Consider the following 16862-nt stretch of genomic DNA (forward strand, 5'->3'; position numbering starts at 1 on the left):
GAAACAACCTTCTTAGGGTTAAGTAGGATCTATAATAATATATCAAAAAGCTTCATCCAAGGATCGTTGCACTTCCCGTTGACCTGGTTTATGATAATGCTTACTAGACATTATAATGTTTTGCTATATAGAAGTAATTAATGTATTATTACAATATAGTAGATTCCTATTTACACAATATTTGTTATACTGGGTGATACTTCCATACTACACCGCAAGATATATTTTTTGTTATACTTACAAAAAGAAATTCACAAGAATCACTGTGCTAAGATTTAAAAAAAAAGGATATTAGCAGTGGGATAGATTTTTACGAATAATGAGGATATAATTCTTTTTTTATATTTTATTCATTAACATATATTTTTCGTAATTATATAACTTATTACTATGATATTTAAAAAAAAAACAATATAATAGAGTAAGCTTATTTAAAAAAATATTATTCTCAACTATCTACATGAAAAGCCAGGTTACATAAAATTGAAGCCTATATACCTTTATATCCCCACCAATAGAGGGAAAGAAGTGTGTCCGGGAGCATGGCTGGGAGCAGCCGCTTGGCGGACGCTCATCTCCCAAGTGTCCAGCAGTTGTGATACCGAAAAGTTCTTCGGTAACTTTTTTATTCTAGCCTGAAAAAAAGGAAATGGTCCAACTGAGATGTGGTTTATACTAACTCGATTTCGGGTGTATTTTGTAGAAAAATTCAAAAGTCACAGAACTCGTGCATGCGATTTGCTTACTCTAGACCTTATGCACATCACATATCCCCGCTTCTCAATTTGTCAAACAGGCGAAAATATCATATGTATCTTTTTACGTTCAAGATTATCAAATTAGTAAGTAGTTGTTATTTTATAATGTATGAATGTATTATCTGCTGAATATATTATATCGAATCTTAAAAACCTCCATACATTTTTTAAAATTTTATTTCATTTATCCATAATTACAATACTAGGAACACGCTTCTATTATAATAATAGTGCCTGTTATGTTATGGAATAATCTCTTAATAAATACTAACAATATGTCAAAAAAGAATTATGCATAATATGTAAAAGAGTTTTTGCTAGAATCACAATAAAACGCAAACATTTTTAAAATGAAAATAAAATATACACTTTTTTAAAATGCGTCGATAATATATATACCTATACTTAAATACCTTTCAGTGTTCCCTTGTCTGTCGGGGTACCACCGACCTTTTGCGCACCACACATGATTTTTCATTTTGTTTCTTTTTATTTCTGAATACAATTTTTTTACCAGATATTTTTAAGCCCTTCGTTCTATTAAGTTTCTAAGTTTATTAAACGTTAAGTATTAGTAGCAGTAGTAGTAGGGTTGTATCACTCCTGACATACTTAATGCCAGGTGTTAACGCTTTCAGAAATCGTGATACCATCCTTTTTCTCTACAGAAAACTATGCAATTAGCTTTAAGTTAGAATTGTTTTTCTTTTTATAGGCAAATAAAGTAGTTTGAATTAAATATGTGCTTATTGGAGTACATGAAGAATTTCCATCTGTAGAAATTAATCTATCATATATATCATTTAAATATATATTTACTTACATACTTCTTCAAACCCCACGGTTTTAAACAACTTGAAGCTTTTTCATTATGAAAGACTTTAACGTTAGAGAATAACGGCTAGCTATCTAAATTGCGGTGAACAATTTAGAAAGTTAGCAATTCTAATACTTACCAACAAAGCAGTTTGAACGTCGCTCAAGAATTTTGTCGCATTATATTCATGTGAGGCCATTTGACAGGTCGGTGACTCTTTCGGGTACTCTTCTGGTACTATCAAAGATATAGGTGGAACACACGGTAATTGCCTAAAAAAGTTTACAGTACCTTTATTGATAAATAATCGTAAAAGCTAAAAGAGATACAGAACAAGTAAATTAAAACTATTCAGGAATATTAAAACAAAACTATCTTTTTTTTAATGGCTCTGGTATACCGAAATATTTTGGTTGTCAATATTAACCGAGTAGTTACAATTCTTTTTATATGGACTTTTATGGCCTCTTTCAGAATCAGATTCATCTTCTCATGTCTTACTCCTAAAACACTTTATAGATATTTAATATTATATTATCAAATCACAATCATCATTTTGAAGCTGTCACTGAACCGATTTTCACGTTTTTTTTTTAAATCCATTTAGAATTTAGAGATCTAAAGCTTGCTCATTTCTATTTTTCTCAAAAAAAAAATGGTAGAATTTTAAAAACATGTTTTTTTTTAGTATTATCTATCTTTTTGAGTATTATCTATTATTATTAAAAACAGTATTGGTTGAAAGTCAATAATAAAATAGAGTACTTAATGACTGTGTTCAACTTAGGAACAATTTAAATTTTATTTCATCAATTTATTTGTTTTTCGATAGTTCTTCTCCTTTTGTTTTATTTGTGGGGTTCCATTTCAAAACTTGCCTTTTCCATTTTGGGTAAAATTTCACAATTGGCTAAAAACGTTTTAGAAAATTTTCAAATCCAAATTTATACAAATTTAATATTTATGGATTTACTATAATCATTTATGTGCTAATTTTAGCATTCATTTAAATCCTGTTTATATAATTTCCATAAAATTTATTAAAACAATATGGACAAGACAAGTTTTGGCACGAAAAAGTACAGCAATTGACTTATGTTATTTTTTTTATTAAAAAAAGATAACATTATTTAAAAAATCGTAATTTCTTAAATTCTTAACGAAATATCTTCTTCCACTCCTCCTTCGCAAAATTCATTATTTTCAGTTTCTTCGTCCATTCTCCCAATGTTTTTCTCCTGTTCCTCGAAGATATTTTTATAAAATTCTAAATAATCATTTCTCCCCATCCAATCTTCCCCATAATGAGCAACTAGTAACTTTTTGACATCTTGAACTTTTTTTTCCGATGGTAGGAATAAATGACCTCTAATGGGAAAAACCAACTCGATTTCACCAATATGGGGCGGTGCGATATTCCCCAAGAAGTAAATGCACATTGCAACCATTGTGGAGTTTCTGTTTTGCCCTCCGCAGCTATCTGCACACAATCTTATTTTGCTGTAACCCGACAAATTTATGAGATCTGATAGGCAATGGAAAACAGCTGAGGCAATTTCGTTTGAGCCCTTATGGAACTCGTGTTCCATCCAGGTATATAAGAACACGTTATTATTTTGTAATTTAGTTTTTGAGGAACCCTTAACAATGGTAAAGTTATAAGTGTAGAGCTGGCGGCTATAATAGGCGATCTGATCTTGGACTTTTGGGTTTACCAAGTTTTTTTGACAGTCAAAAGATAAGACGAGCATGTTTTCCTTTGTTTTCCTTAACTTCGAAAAAAAGGCTTTGCCTTTTAAGATATGAACTCTTTTTTCAATTTGAAGCTGACTACGTTTGTCATTATCCTTTTTTTGTTTAATTTTTTCTGTTAAAGAACTGCAACGAGAGCCAATGTCGGATGCTGGTGAACCAAAACCAAAATTATATTCAAGGCAGAATATATTCCTAAAAAAAGTTTTTTTGACTTTTAATTTACTTTCAGGCACTTGGTTATTATACATATTTAACAATTTGTTTATAGTTAAATCAGAAGGCAAATACTGTCTGTTGCTTTGTTCTCTACAATAATGTACATCAGAACATTGTAGTTTCTCAATAAATATTTTAACAGCCTTTTTTTTTGGGTATACATAGGTTTTTGTTTTGAGTCACCACGATTTTCTTTAGGTGGTAAGCCAGTTTGTAGTAAAACTCGTCCAATTCTTCGAATGCGATCCTTAGAAACTTGCAGAACACCTTTAAATGTATTTTGACATACCTGTATTTTGAAATTCTTTGTTTCTTGTATTTTAATAAAATACTTAATCGCCGCCGACTTCCTAGATGAATCAGGTTTTCTCGCTCTTGATCTGGATGGGATCTCAATAGACATATATTTTAAAATAAAATTGTCTTGTTCAACCTTTGTTTTTAAAGAATAAAATAGGGCATGAAACTCTTTAATATCTTGCATTGTAAGAGTTGAACAGCGGTAGGTTTTACCCGATAAAAGGTGACATTTTGGAAAAACTGGTAGTTGCAACGGAGCACGCCTACAAAAAAATATATAAATAATATTATTTAAACGTTATAAACGAAACCAATGTAGGTACCTTTTTAATTTTGCAACACTTTTTTTTCCATTTTGTCGGATCACTGGGACGTCGCCTGCCTTTTCCTTGTGCCACGGGTAAATAAAATTAATCATTATTACTATCAATTCTTGTTTTAATTATTCAAATTTTTGTTAAACAGCTGTTTAAAAACGTAGACCAAACGCTTAGGATTTACTCATTAAAATGAGGCAAAAATAATAAATCACGCAACCACCAGCATGAAAACAAAATTCTGCGCTCTGATTGGTCGCTTGGATAAGACGACTTTTGGAATGATACAGGCGATGGATAAGACAAGTTTTGAAATGATACTAAATTTTTCTTATGCTTTTACCGTAGGTAAGGGCGAGTTTTGGCATGGTTAAGTTTGTCTAATGTATAGAGGGACATTAACAGATGCTATAGACACCATGACCTTATTTTTCGCAAAAAATGGATAAGGCGAGTTTTGAAATGGAACCCTTCATTTGTATTGCTATTATTGTAGAATATCATTTATTTTCTTTAAGTATTTGTATTGTTAAGTCAAGTCGGTCATACGCTAGGTAAGTTTTTTTTTAAGTCTAAATTGTTGTTTGTTTTTTTATATATTAAGTTAGTTAAATATTTTCTGTATGTTTTATTTGCTTTTTTAAAAGTAGTTATAATAATATTGTAATTAAATGTGTACTCGGTTAAGTTAACAGCATTCGCTGCCCTTCGCAGATTATAAAATAAAGGCCCAATTTATTTTATTTATTTATTTAATTATCTCCTAAATTAATTTCTTCTTGACTTATACGTAAGAAATTCATCTATTTTTGTAAATAAATAACAAAAATATGAATTGTTTAGAAAATCTCTTCAAATCGCATTATTTAAAGCAATACTGAAGTAAATACATAAAGAAATTACAATATTTTAAGAATTTTCGGGATCAATACCTGGTTACCCAAAAACCCTTCGGGATTGCAATCGCTAGTTGGAATATTTAGAAAGACGGCAGCCGCATTACCCTTGTTTTGCTTATATTATAGGCAAATAATATTCCTCAAACTTCAACCAGAGCGTTCTTAAAGTTAGTTAAAATAGTGATATTTCCGCGAATGAGAGTTTAAAGAACATTAAATAATCGTGGATAACATTAGAAAATTCATATTTATCAAACACTATGACCTTTTTTGTAACTGGTTAGGAAATAAAAGTAATGAAAATGCCTTAATAACTAAAATGTATAACATCCTAAATAAAATTGTAGTGACTGATGAATGCAGTTTTTCAACAAATGGACTACTTAATAGATAGAAATGGATAGATAATAAAGAACACTATTAGTCAATAGTAAATTCAAGGAAAAATCAAGAAGTAAGACTTCAAGCACGACAGTCATTTCATGTATGTGGTACAATAAAATTATCGACCGTTTTTTCGTAAAGGAAAATGTAACTTTCGAAAGATATGCAGAATTAATAAGAACCAAAATAATAATAATAATAATAATAATAATAATAATAATTATTATTATTATTATAAATAAATTTATTTGCCAGTAATAGTACAAGTACACAATGCATTATTGATATACATTGTTCATACATGATGTATTACTGCAAAATGGAGTTTAAGGCAGTAAAACTGATATTGAATAAACTCCGTAAAAATTTTGTACCTGTAACTAACAACAAAGAATATTAAATTAATATATAGATTCAATGTTAGCACAATAGCAAATCATAAGTAGTATGTAGTTTTATAATTTCAACACAAGTAAATTACAACACTGTTTTTACCTAAAAAATTCTAATAGTTCCTAGTTCTTATACTTATAGTAGACGTTTGTACCTACCCAAAACACAAGTACACTATACCGTACGAAAAAAAAATTAATAAAAAAACAACAACAAGACTTAGTGGTGTGTCAGCAAGTTATTTTTATATAGATATTTGAATTTTGTTGGTGTGAGTATTTTCATTTCGAGAGGAATATGATTGTATAATAGGTAAACATTATAAGAGAAAGATCTTGCAAACAAGGCAGTCTTATGCAAAGGAGGAGATATTAAGCCCCTATACCTTAGGTTTAAGTTGTGTTAAACATCTGTTCTAAACTTTATTTTGTTGTACAAATATGGTGGACTTTTATTAAATATTATTCTGTGGAATAAGACAGCGGAGTGAAATGTACGGCGATTTTCCATATCCAGCCAATTGCAAAGTTTTGAGTTTGTGAATTACTGGCTCAAACTTCCTTATGCCAAATGCAAACCGCAAACACGGCCTCTGAACTCTCTGTATCCTGTCCCTATCCTGTTTGGTTAGGCATGGACCATACAATGCATTACAATAATTAAAGGGACTTAACACAAGAGCATCTGACAATGTTAATTTTAGTTTTTGACTTAGTGCACGCCTATGTGGATATAACAACTTTAAATTTGCATACGCCCTCTGTACACACGCAGATACATGTTCGCTGAATCTTAAATCTGTATCTAAAATTACCCCCAAATTCCTAGATTTTTTTTCAAAGGCAAGCTCTGAGTTATTTAAATTAATTTTAAGTTGGTTTTCTTAAGTCAATTTTTTGTTTATTTGCAAAAGCAAGTATTTTAGTTTTTAAAGGGTTTAATTTTAAGTGGTGTTTTTCTGAGTTTCGAACTAGTTGATTCAAATCTTTATTTATGTTAAGTTGAGTTTGTACTATGCTATTAGGTATGACAGGGTATAATAATGGTTTATCATCAGCAAAACTATAGTCAATACAGTGTTCAAGGGCACGTGTGAGATAACAAGTGTATATGCAGAATAGTAACGGGGATAGCCCGGAGCCCTGTGGAACACCACAGTGAAGCGACCCTCTGTCCAAACATCCCTTATCAGTTTCTACATATTGAACCCTATTAGATAAATAGCTTTTAATTAGATCGACAGCACTGTGTGAAAATCCAATATGCAATAGCAAAGCGAACAGGACCTGGTGGTTTACTTTATCAAACGCTCTTGTGTAGTCTAACAATATCAAAACACATGAGTTTCCAGAGTCTATATTTGACATTATTGAAACAACCACGTCCAACAATGCTGTACAACAACTGTAGCCTTTTCTAAATCCCGTATGTCTCAAGAGAAGGATATTGTGTTTATTCAGGTGTTCTATTATTCTAGCGGTTAAGATTTTTTCAAATATTTTCGAGCAGGGTGATAAAATGGATTAGGACAGGGTCTTAATTCTGAAAGGTTTGTGGGCTCGTTTTTAGTTTTTGGCAACGGAAAAACCCTAGTAATTTTCCAGGAGTCTGGAAATTCAGATACGAGAATACACGAGTTATAAATATTAACTAAAATATTTAGAATCTGAGGGCAGCATAATTTTAGCATTTCAATGTTAAGACCATCCGGACCAACGGCATTTGATTTTATTGATGATAAGGCAGTGTAAACTTCCTGTTCATCCGTCAATCTAAAAGAAAAAAGCTCAATAAAGTTTTTTGCCGTACTAGTAGTATAGAATAAAATCAAGTCCGGATCTGGTGGTTCAAGTTGAGAAAATTGAATAAAAAAGTTGTTTATTTCATTCGGGTTATTAAGATTGTTGGGAATGGTATCACCGGACTTTTTGTTTAAAATATTAAGATTCTTGAGAGTTTTCCATAAAATTTTTCCGTTGCCATTGTTATTCTCTAGTAAGTGTTCTAGGTAGGCTCTTGTTTCTCTATTTATAACACTAGTAGTTTCGTTTTGAATGTATTTATAGTAATTCCAATTTAGAGGGTTTTTTTTTCGCACTAAGGCCGATAAACTCTTGGAAACTCTTCAAAAAATGGTAAATGTAATCATGTTAATAGTTAAATTTGTTAATTAAATTGAGTACTTCAGTAACGTATTTATGCAAAGAACGAGAAAAGGATACAAAAAAGCATTTTTTTTTTAAATAAAAAACGATAAGTTTATATAAAATACCGATTTGTGGCTACGTAGGATAGGTACTATACTAACTTGATACGAATTTTAAAATCGAAATCAAAAACTTGGGGATCTAGTATATAATAGTAAACAGAAGCTTATATATAAAAAAACAGGATATGAACAAAATTGCCAAAAAAAAAAAGAAATAAAAATCCTTACTAAGTTAACGCATTTCACCTTTTTACCCCTAAAAAATTACAATGATTTTTTTTTTCCATTTTTCGTTACATACATTTTCCCACTTTTTGACCAGGCGTTTTCTTTTCCGAATTTCTCTTTAGCTAGCTGCAACAGATGGTATTTGTGGTTTGTTAGTTCTTCAACAAAGACCATATTGGATCCTTTAAGTATTTTTTTCTTGAAAAAAACTTCTTGCCTGGCTGCCACGGAGTTAAAAAACATTCTTACCGGCCGCGGTTTGCTGTCAGTCGGATTTTTCTGTCCTATTCTATGATACGCATCTATATCTAAATCATCTATTTTCAATTTAACACCAAGGGTTTGCTGGACAGTAAATTGTCTACCTTTAAATGCAGCTCCGAAACTTCATTTTGACTTTCCTCCAATTTTGTGTTTAGATCGGGGACTTGCGCTTGTAGTTTATCTATTTTCTCGAAGAATGATAATAAGGATATAATAATGGAGAATGTTAATAAGGATTACTTATTGGAAAAACGGCCCGCTAAAAGCCCCGACCTAAACCCTCTAGATCACTTTCTTCGGAGATTTCTTCAAAACCGTAAAGGATAATAGTTAAATTTATAACGTTGAGGTTGCATTTAAAAATTATTGTATATAATTTATCTTAAACTCATTTTTATTAATCCTTGTTTTTAATTGAAACTAATTAGCGGTAAATTTATTTATATAGTATAAAAAAAGTGATAAAAATATGCCCCTGGCAGCTTCAACGCCAAGCTCTATGTAAGCTATTTAGATAGAAAAATAGGATTACTAAGGCTAAAGTTCCTTAACAAATAAACAGAAGGATTTTCAAATGATTTTTAGAAAATAACTGGTTACTCGGGCTAGTTTCAATCTAGGAAATAAATGCTTTCTACCGTAATATTCTAATCAGCCTGAATCAAAAGTTTTATAGTATAATTTTTCCATATTTAAGAAATATGGATTTACTGTGAAAGTAGATAAAATAGAAATATTTGATATATTAGCAAAAAAATGAGATACTAAGTAAATTTCATAGACTTAAGAGGCATAAAAATATTTTATTTGTGATACTTCATATCCTAAAAAGGCTCCAATTAAAATCATAGAAACTGTGCCTAATTTTATTAAAAATGGCAAAACAGGAAAATTACGGCTTTCAAGAAAGAATTCTCCCCTTAAAAATTACAAAAAAATACTAATCCAATTATTCCCTTCAACATAATTTTACCATTATTATCTTAGACTTCAAAAACTAGTTAGACTTCAAAATAAATAGTAAATAGCCGAATTGAATAAGAACCAGTTAAACCCACAGAAATAAAAAATAGGGTATAAACAAAAATAACAGATAACCTCACAGAAAGAAATTCAGCAATTAAATCCTTGGAATAAAACCCAGATAAAAATGGAAGGCCACATAAACCTATATTAGAAATATTTATACAGACACAAGTTAACGGTATAAAATGTGAAATACCGCCTATAAATCGAATATCTTGATGGTTACTTAAATTATGAATAATAGCTCCGGCACATATAAATAAAAGAGCCTTAACTAAAAATCAAACTCGAAATTTGCCCTTGCTCCAGCTATAAATGTAGTTAATAGTGAGCCATAAAGTAAAATTATTATTAAAGATTCAGAAAATCCTTCTCTTGAACGAATAAGTAAATATACCCTTGCTGTTACTAAAGTAGAAGAATGAAAAAGTGAAGATATGCACCTTCACCAGGGTGCAGCTAAAGCTGCTGGAAGTCATGAAGGAAATAAGAATTTGAGCTCTTTGTGATAGCAGCTAAAACAATAAAAAGTTATTATAGTTTAGTTTAGTTTTATAGTAATACTTTTAAAGCTTTCTTTATTACAGAATTATTATAAAAATAGATTTTCTCATGCGTAAAATTTGGGAGTTGCTGATTTAGGAACATAAGAGGGCTCTTAAAACCCATAATAGTAAAAAAACAAAGTTCATGGCGACCACTCAAAAGCGAAATGTCAATTTGAAAATCTGCCGAAACCATTTTGTAAAGCAGAGAAAGTAGCGTTTTAATGAGTATCTAATTGTGCAACTTAACCGACTTCGTATCTCTTCTAGTTTGTGATATCTCAATTATGAAATTTCGGACACCTTGCATATTAATTAGAAACAAAAAATCCGTAACTTACTTATCATCCAACCAGCATGTCAACTGAATACTCTTAGCTCCGGGCTGTTGATTCGGGTCCAAACTAACTTTAAATCTCTGGTCCAGCCTCGCGATTTCACCTTGTAAAACGTCCGGGATATCGCTGGTTGGCTCTTCTAGTTTTAGTTTTTTTAAAGGAGGAACTAACCTAAAAAATTAATTTTTTTAATAAAAACAAACTTTATAATATCCAGTGCCTTACTTAAATTCCGGGCCAAATAAAGCGTCTAAGGTAGGTCCAAAAGTTCTATGCAAAGTGTGATTTATTACCGGACTCTGAAGATTTTGAGCCACTGCATCAAGTAGAGAGTGAAATACGTGAGGTTCCTTCAAAAATAGAAGCATTAAATAAATGATAATTTAATATTAGATGTGCTTCACCTTAAAAGGTAAGTGTGGAGCAGCTGAGGTACTAACTGAACTATCGCCCCGTTTGAAATCGATCTTTTCCAAAACAATTTCACATTTGATGAGGGTATCTAGGGGCATTCTCTGCGTCGGATTTGACAATATTTCCAGGAGCTTTTTCATTTTAGCCATTTTTTCTACATCTAAAACAAACGTAGGTTAGATTTGAGTAAACGAGATCAATTTTATTAGGAGTCAAAAATGTGCTTCATTCTGCAAAGTTTACATAATATCGAGGGTAATCGAAAGTCACCAACTCAAGTTTCTAACAGTTTTAAGGGATGTCACCCTTGGACTTTCAAAAAATAGTTTATTGTTACAATTATTTAAAATGGCAGCATCATAATGATTATATTCAAAGCAAACTAAAAAAACTAATATATAAATTTTATGAGTTATTACGTCATATACTATAGTAAAAAAATTATAAAAAATGTGTACAAAGCACTAGCTGAATCAAGCCTAAGCTATGATATAATATGTTGGGGTGCTGCCTACAATGAAACTTTAAAAATAATATTATTATTGTATAAAAATATCTTTTACAAGTTATTTTATATAAATTCAGACTGTTTCCCTCCAACCTTTTATTTGAACAGTTTGGAATATTTACTGTTACCCAACTTTATATTAAAAATTTACTTAGATTCTCAATTTGTAGCAGTAACCTTTTTAAAAATGTTATTAGTCATAATCTTAATACTAGAGCAAATACACATCAACATCTAATAATACCGATCCTCCATTTTAGTGTTACTCGAAGATGTATAACAGATACGATACCGATTCAAACATTGAGTGAAAATTATTCCTGAAAATGTGTCTCTGTAATGATGGTTTTCTTGGGCCCAGTAGTGATTATCAGCCCCATGAATCCTGATTCACCAAAACGGAATTTCGGTCGGCGGCCATCTTAGGGTAATAAATATGATACCATTAGCTTTTCAATTTTTGTAACATAAAAAGAAAATGTGAAAGAACAAGTATTGATTGAAAAAATATTGGCAATCTGTTTCAATCGAGTGGAGGGTGTATCCGCAGGTTGTGACATTCAGTAGTTTTCTCAAGTTGGGCCCTTCTTAGCATTCGAATTTCCCGTGTTTTATTAAATTCGAATTTATTGCCGGATTTGACCACGGTTAGACGGGTTGCCAATAGTTATGGCTTACAAATGTCGAAATTAGTTGGACTTATTGCACCTTCAGTAGAGGGCCAAGATTTCTTGGCGTTAACAAGGCAATTTGCACTTCTCTATATTTGAGTTTTGCGGTGATATTATGAAAATTGGTTATTGCATTTCTGGAAAAATTTGGTTCGTCCGTAAACAAGGTATTAGCATCAAAATGAATATTTTCTGTTACTTTTTGGAGATCTGCAAAATTGCGTACCCGATTCATAAACTCTAAAAAGCTATGCCTGGATCCTTTGCATATAAAAAACGAAGAACCTCTTAAACTTTAATATACCCTCTTGTAGCAGATGTTTCACACACCATTTTTTCGCGTATTGGTTGGATCCTCTTCGACTGCATTCAGGATAGCCTCCTTAACTACCAGTGTTTTAACTGAATGAGGCCTTCTCTCTGAAGTACTAGCTTCAAAACTCCCAAATTTGTTTATAAATACTCTTCTATTTGGAAGCATTACCATTGGCAAGACCATAGATGAAATGCACTGGTGTCAGTTCCAAATTTGAATAAATTGCTGTTTTTTTACTAGTAAAATGCATGTTTTAAAGCCAAAAGAGAAATAAAAACAAACTGTTAAGAATATTCATTAACGTCAATGTCATAATGTTTGTAAAAAAAAACACTGTTTTTCTGTGACTTAATAAAAGCATTTGATTGTGTGAGTCACAGGATATTGCTGCATAAGTTGCAGATTTGTGGATTCAAAGTATAGGAGTTGATTGGTTTTGTTATATTTAAGAATCAAGGTGCAGTTCTCGGACCTATTTTAATTTTGTTGTATAGCAATGACATTATAAATCTGAATATTTCTGGAAAGTTTAGGGGAGACCGGGGTTTCACGCGAAAACGGTAGATGACAGGAGTATCGAAAAATATCGATTTTGCTTGCCTTGTGACCCGCCACCTTCGAGTGTACCCGTAGATCAGTCGGCTACCAACTGTGAGAGCAAACACACATTTTATGTTTTTAAGCTGGTCGAGTAAATAAAGTGCGACGCAGTTTTTCTTTCATAACAGTGTAAAAACCTTAAGGATTAATAATATTTTTGGATAAATAGTGAACGAAGGTATGTTTTATGATATTCTACTCTCAAATGCATGATTTTTTCGGTTTAGTTTTAGTTATGAAAAATATAATGAAATGCCGTCCTGTGGGGCTAGTTGAAACAGTCCTGTGGGGGCAGTCCTGTGGGGGGAAGAGTTGACACTTGTTTCAACTTACCCCCAAACGATTTTGTATGTACGTTATATATATAAAACATAGAGAGAACGACTAAAACACATCAGAGATATTACCGATATTCATCGGCGCGAAACAAATTTGTAGCTCTATTGGGTCGCAGACTAACACCATCAGAAGCTCTGTTTTTGGCATGTTCCCCACATAATTTATGTGTTTTTTTATTGTATAAAATGCGAACTTACAAGCGAAAAACTGAAAGGAGGAAGACGCTTGTGGATGTTTCTGAACAGGCTGCCCATGGAGTTATAAACAACGGAAAATCTTTCAGAACAGCGGCTGCTGATTTTAACATTAATTATTCGACCTTCCGACGTTTTTGCAAAAGAAAACAGCAGGCGTATGAAGAAGGTAAATCATAGAGAATAAGAATATTTAATTTAATGTTTTGTTGTGTTGTGCAGTGATTATTTTCTTTTGATCGAACAGTCGAAATTATACTTTGGCCTATCAACCCGCGAAGTTCGCAGATTGGCCTATGAATATGCCGTTCACAATAATATAGAAGTAAGAACATATTGGAAAGATAATCATATGGCGTCAACAGATTGGCTGTCGGCTTTCCTTAAACGTCATCCCACATTATCTCTAAGGTGTCCTGAAGCAACAAGCCTTAGTCGTGCAACGAGCTTTAATAAACACAATGTCGCAAAGTTTTTTGACCTTTTGCAGGAAGTTTTGGACCGCTATACATTTTAGCCCCAAGATATATATATATATATAATGTGGATGAAATGGGCATGACGACCGTACAAAAGCCGGACAGGGTAATTGCGAAATGTGGGACGAAACAAGTAGGATTTAGGACGTCGGCCGAAAGAAGGATTCTGGTCACATTTTGCTTTGCAGTTAACGCAAATGGAACCTCAATTCCTCCAATGTTTTTGTTTCCTAGAAAATACTACAGGGAGTATTTTGTTAATAATGGTCCGCCTGGATGTATTGGAGCAGCCAATTCTTCCGGCTGGATGACAGAAACCGAGTTTGTTATTTTCTTAAAACATTTTGGAAAACACACTAGAGCCACAAAGGAAAAACCTGTCTTGCTGCTATTGGATAATCATGAATCCCATTTATCCTTAAACGGTATTAATTTTTGTAAAGAAAATGGGATAATAGTGGTTAGTTTGCCCCCACATTGTTCCCACAAATTACAGCCATTAGACTGCTCTGTCTACGGGCCTTTAAAAAATATGTCAATGCTGCCTGGATGCGAAATAATCCAGGCAAAACAATGACGATATATAACATTCCTGCGATTGCAAAAGAAGCATTGCCATTAGCGTCAACACCGAGCAACATCCATGCTGGATTTAAAGTATAATAATAATAATAATAATAATGTTTATTTTCAAATGCAATACAACAAAAGAAATACAAGTAAATTTAATAAACATCGGCAATAAATACATAATGCCCCCAGCCCTCAGGAGCTAGTACGCTGTGCGAGTAGAGACTTGCTGGTATTTTTTTTTCGCCTTAATATAAACCTAAATTGCAACAACAACAAAACTAAACTAAGTTACAAAACAAACAATCTAAAGTATCGGGAATATACCCTTAAATCGGCATATCTTTAGTGAAGATGAGATTCTGCCTTCTGCAGTTAGTGATCGACCACTGGTAATTGTCCATGAGGTAGAAGAAAATGGGGAAGCACAGACTCACTTGCCCCCACTTCTTGTTACCCTTGAAAAGACTCCTGAGAAGACTCCAAACAACGATGAGTCAGAAGTTGTACAACCGCAAGTTATAGAACAACCTGGTCCATCCACTAGTATTCAGAAGCATCGGTTTACTCCAGAAGATTTACGACCCACTCCACAGGCTGCAGAACGCACTGGTACAAGAAAAGGCAGAAAGCGCGGCAAATCCGCCATTTGGACCGACACACCAAATAAGCAAAAGCTTGAACTTATACATGAGCAAGAGATTCAAAAATAATAAAAAAAAAAGGTAAAGAGAAACATATCGAAATCAGAGACTACAACAGAATTCCGCCCTTCTCGAAAATCGAAGACACCCTGCAGCTCAGAGGAGGAGGAAGAGGAAACATTTTGCCTAATTTGTGGCGAGTCTTTTAATAATTCTCGCCCAAAAGAAAAATGGGTGCAGTGCACTCAGTGCCATTATTGGGCCAATGAGGAGTGTACTAACAAAACGCCATTTTTCGTATGTCAAAATTGCGACTCCGATGATGATTGCAGACTAACTGCAGAACGTATTTAGTCTTGTCCTTTTGTAAGTTTTTAAGTATTATATTCCTATCAGTTCCTTTTTTAGTTTTTAATATCTATAGAAAATAATATAGGTTAATAAAACCTACTGTTGCAAATAACCCCAGTCCAGTTTCAACTGACCCCGACTTGGGGCAAGTTGTAACAGCGTGCCTAAGTTTAGTTTTTTCGTTATTTTGTAGAAAAAAAAATATTTTAATGAACGAGAGGCGTGTTCTAATAAAAGAGGTTTTTACAATTCTTTATGCATTTTGATTATTTTTTCTCCCTTTTCAGTTTTTTACAAATTATTTCTGAAAATTGTTTCAACTAACCCCGGCCTCCCCTACTATGTTCGCAAATGATGCTACTGTCTTATGGAATAATAGTAGAGATGATCAGGTTTTGATGGACCTTACTAACCATGCTAATTAAAAATTGGTATGACTAATAATTTTTACTTTCAATTTATCCCAAATATACAACATTATGTCTTTTAAGCACACTCTAGGTCCAGTTTGTCTAGAGCAGCGTTACTCAAAGTGTGCTCCGCGAAACCTCCGGTAGGGCTCCGCCACCAGTTATAATAAATGAATGCATGTATTAAAGTGGACCTGTATCTATCTTTTTTGTATGATTATTAATAAAAAATTCACAGATAACTGTTTTTGATAAACGGCTAATGCGTACATTATTTGTATTACAAAAAGGGCCATTAAGTACACGAAAAAAGCCAAATGAGGGATTCATATAAGTCACTTTTTATAACAAATAAAATTCTGACACTACCTTCCCTGTGTATACTTGAAACCATCACTTTAATTCATAAAAAGTATGGTAATTGCTTAAGGCAATATTCCTCCATCTATTCCACAAGACAAACATTTAAGGTACCACATCCCTAACCAAAAATCCCTTTTGCCAAAACTGCCTAGGTGTATGATTCATTTGCCTTTAATGGTCAGCTACTTTTACGATACTCAAAAATATTTTAACGATAGATTCTAAATTATTTGTTAACTAATACATTACCTGTTGAGTTAGATGTTTTGTATGTGGTACGTACTGTGTATTGTCCTATCTGACACGTAATTCTTAGGTCTTTAATTTTTAGTTTAGTCTACATATTATTATGAGCTTTGATTACAATATTAAATGCTATAGAACAATAAAGCATATTTGATTTGAACAATCGCTGGTAACGAGCAAAGCTGACTTGATTTATTTTAACAATTTTTCAAGATGCAGCTTATATAGCTGCTGAAATGACCAATGAAAGGTGTCTTTTGATATTATAATATCCCGTGCCAAAATTCAGTTCAATATCTCAAGCTGTC

The 16862-nt window shown here is 32.3% G+C and overlaps 1 protein-coding gene across 1 annotated transcript in view; it reads right to left on the reverse strand.

Annotated features, from left to right (window-relative positions):
- Nucleotides 1-331: 331 nt before the first annotated feature.
- The window catches only part of LOC126745103 (mediator of RNA polymerase II transcription subunit 15), a 37235-nt gene continuing 20704 nt past the window's right edge, over nucleotides 332-16862 (reverse strand). Inside the window, exons 10-14 of the mRNA XM_050452813.1 lie at nucleotides 10854-11023; nucleotides 10675-10799; nucleotides 10453-10620; nucleotides 1715-1847; nucleotides 332-635 (exon numbers count right to left, since the gene is read on the reverse strand). Coding sequence (XP_050308770.1) covers nucleotides 501-635; nucleotides 1715-1847; nucleotides 10453-10620; nucleotides 10675-10799; nucleotides 10854-11023 — 731 coding nt within the window. The 3' untranslated portion in view covers nucleotides 332-500. The remainder of the gene's footprint in view (nucleotides 636-1714; nucleotides 1848-10452; nucleotides 10621-10674; nucleotides 10800-10853; nucleotides 11024-16862) is intronic.

The sequence above is a fragment of the Anthonomus grandis genome, chromosome 15 (genome assembly GCF_022605725.1).
Source record: "Anthonomus grandis grandis chromosome 15, icAntGran1.3, whole genome shotgun sequence".
In the NCBI taxonomy this organism is placed as follows: Eukaryota; Metazoa; Arthropoda; class Insecta; order Coleoptera; family Curculionidae; genus Anthonomus; species Anthonomus grandis.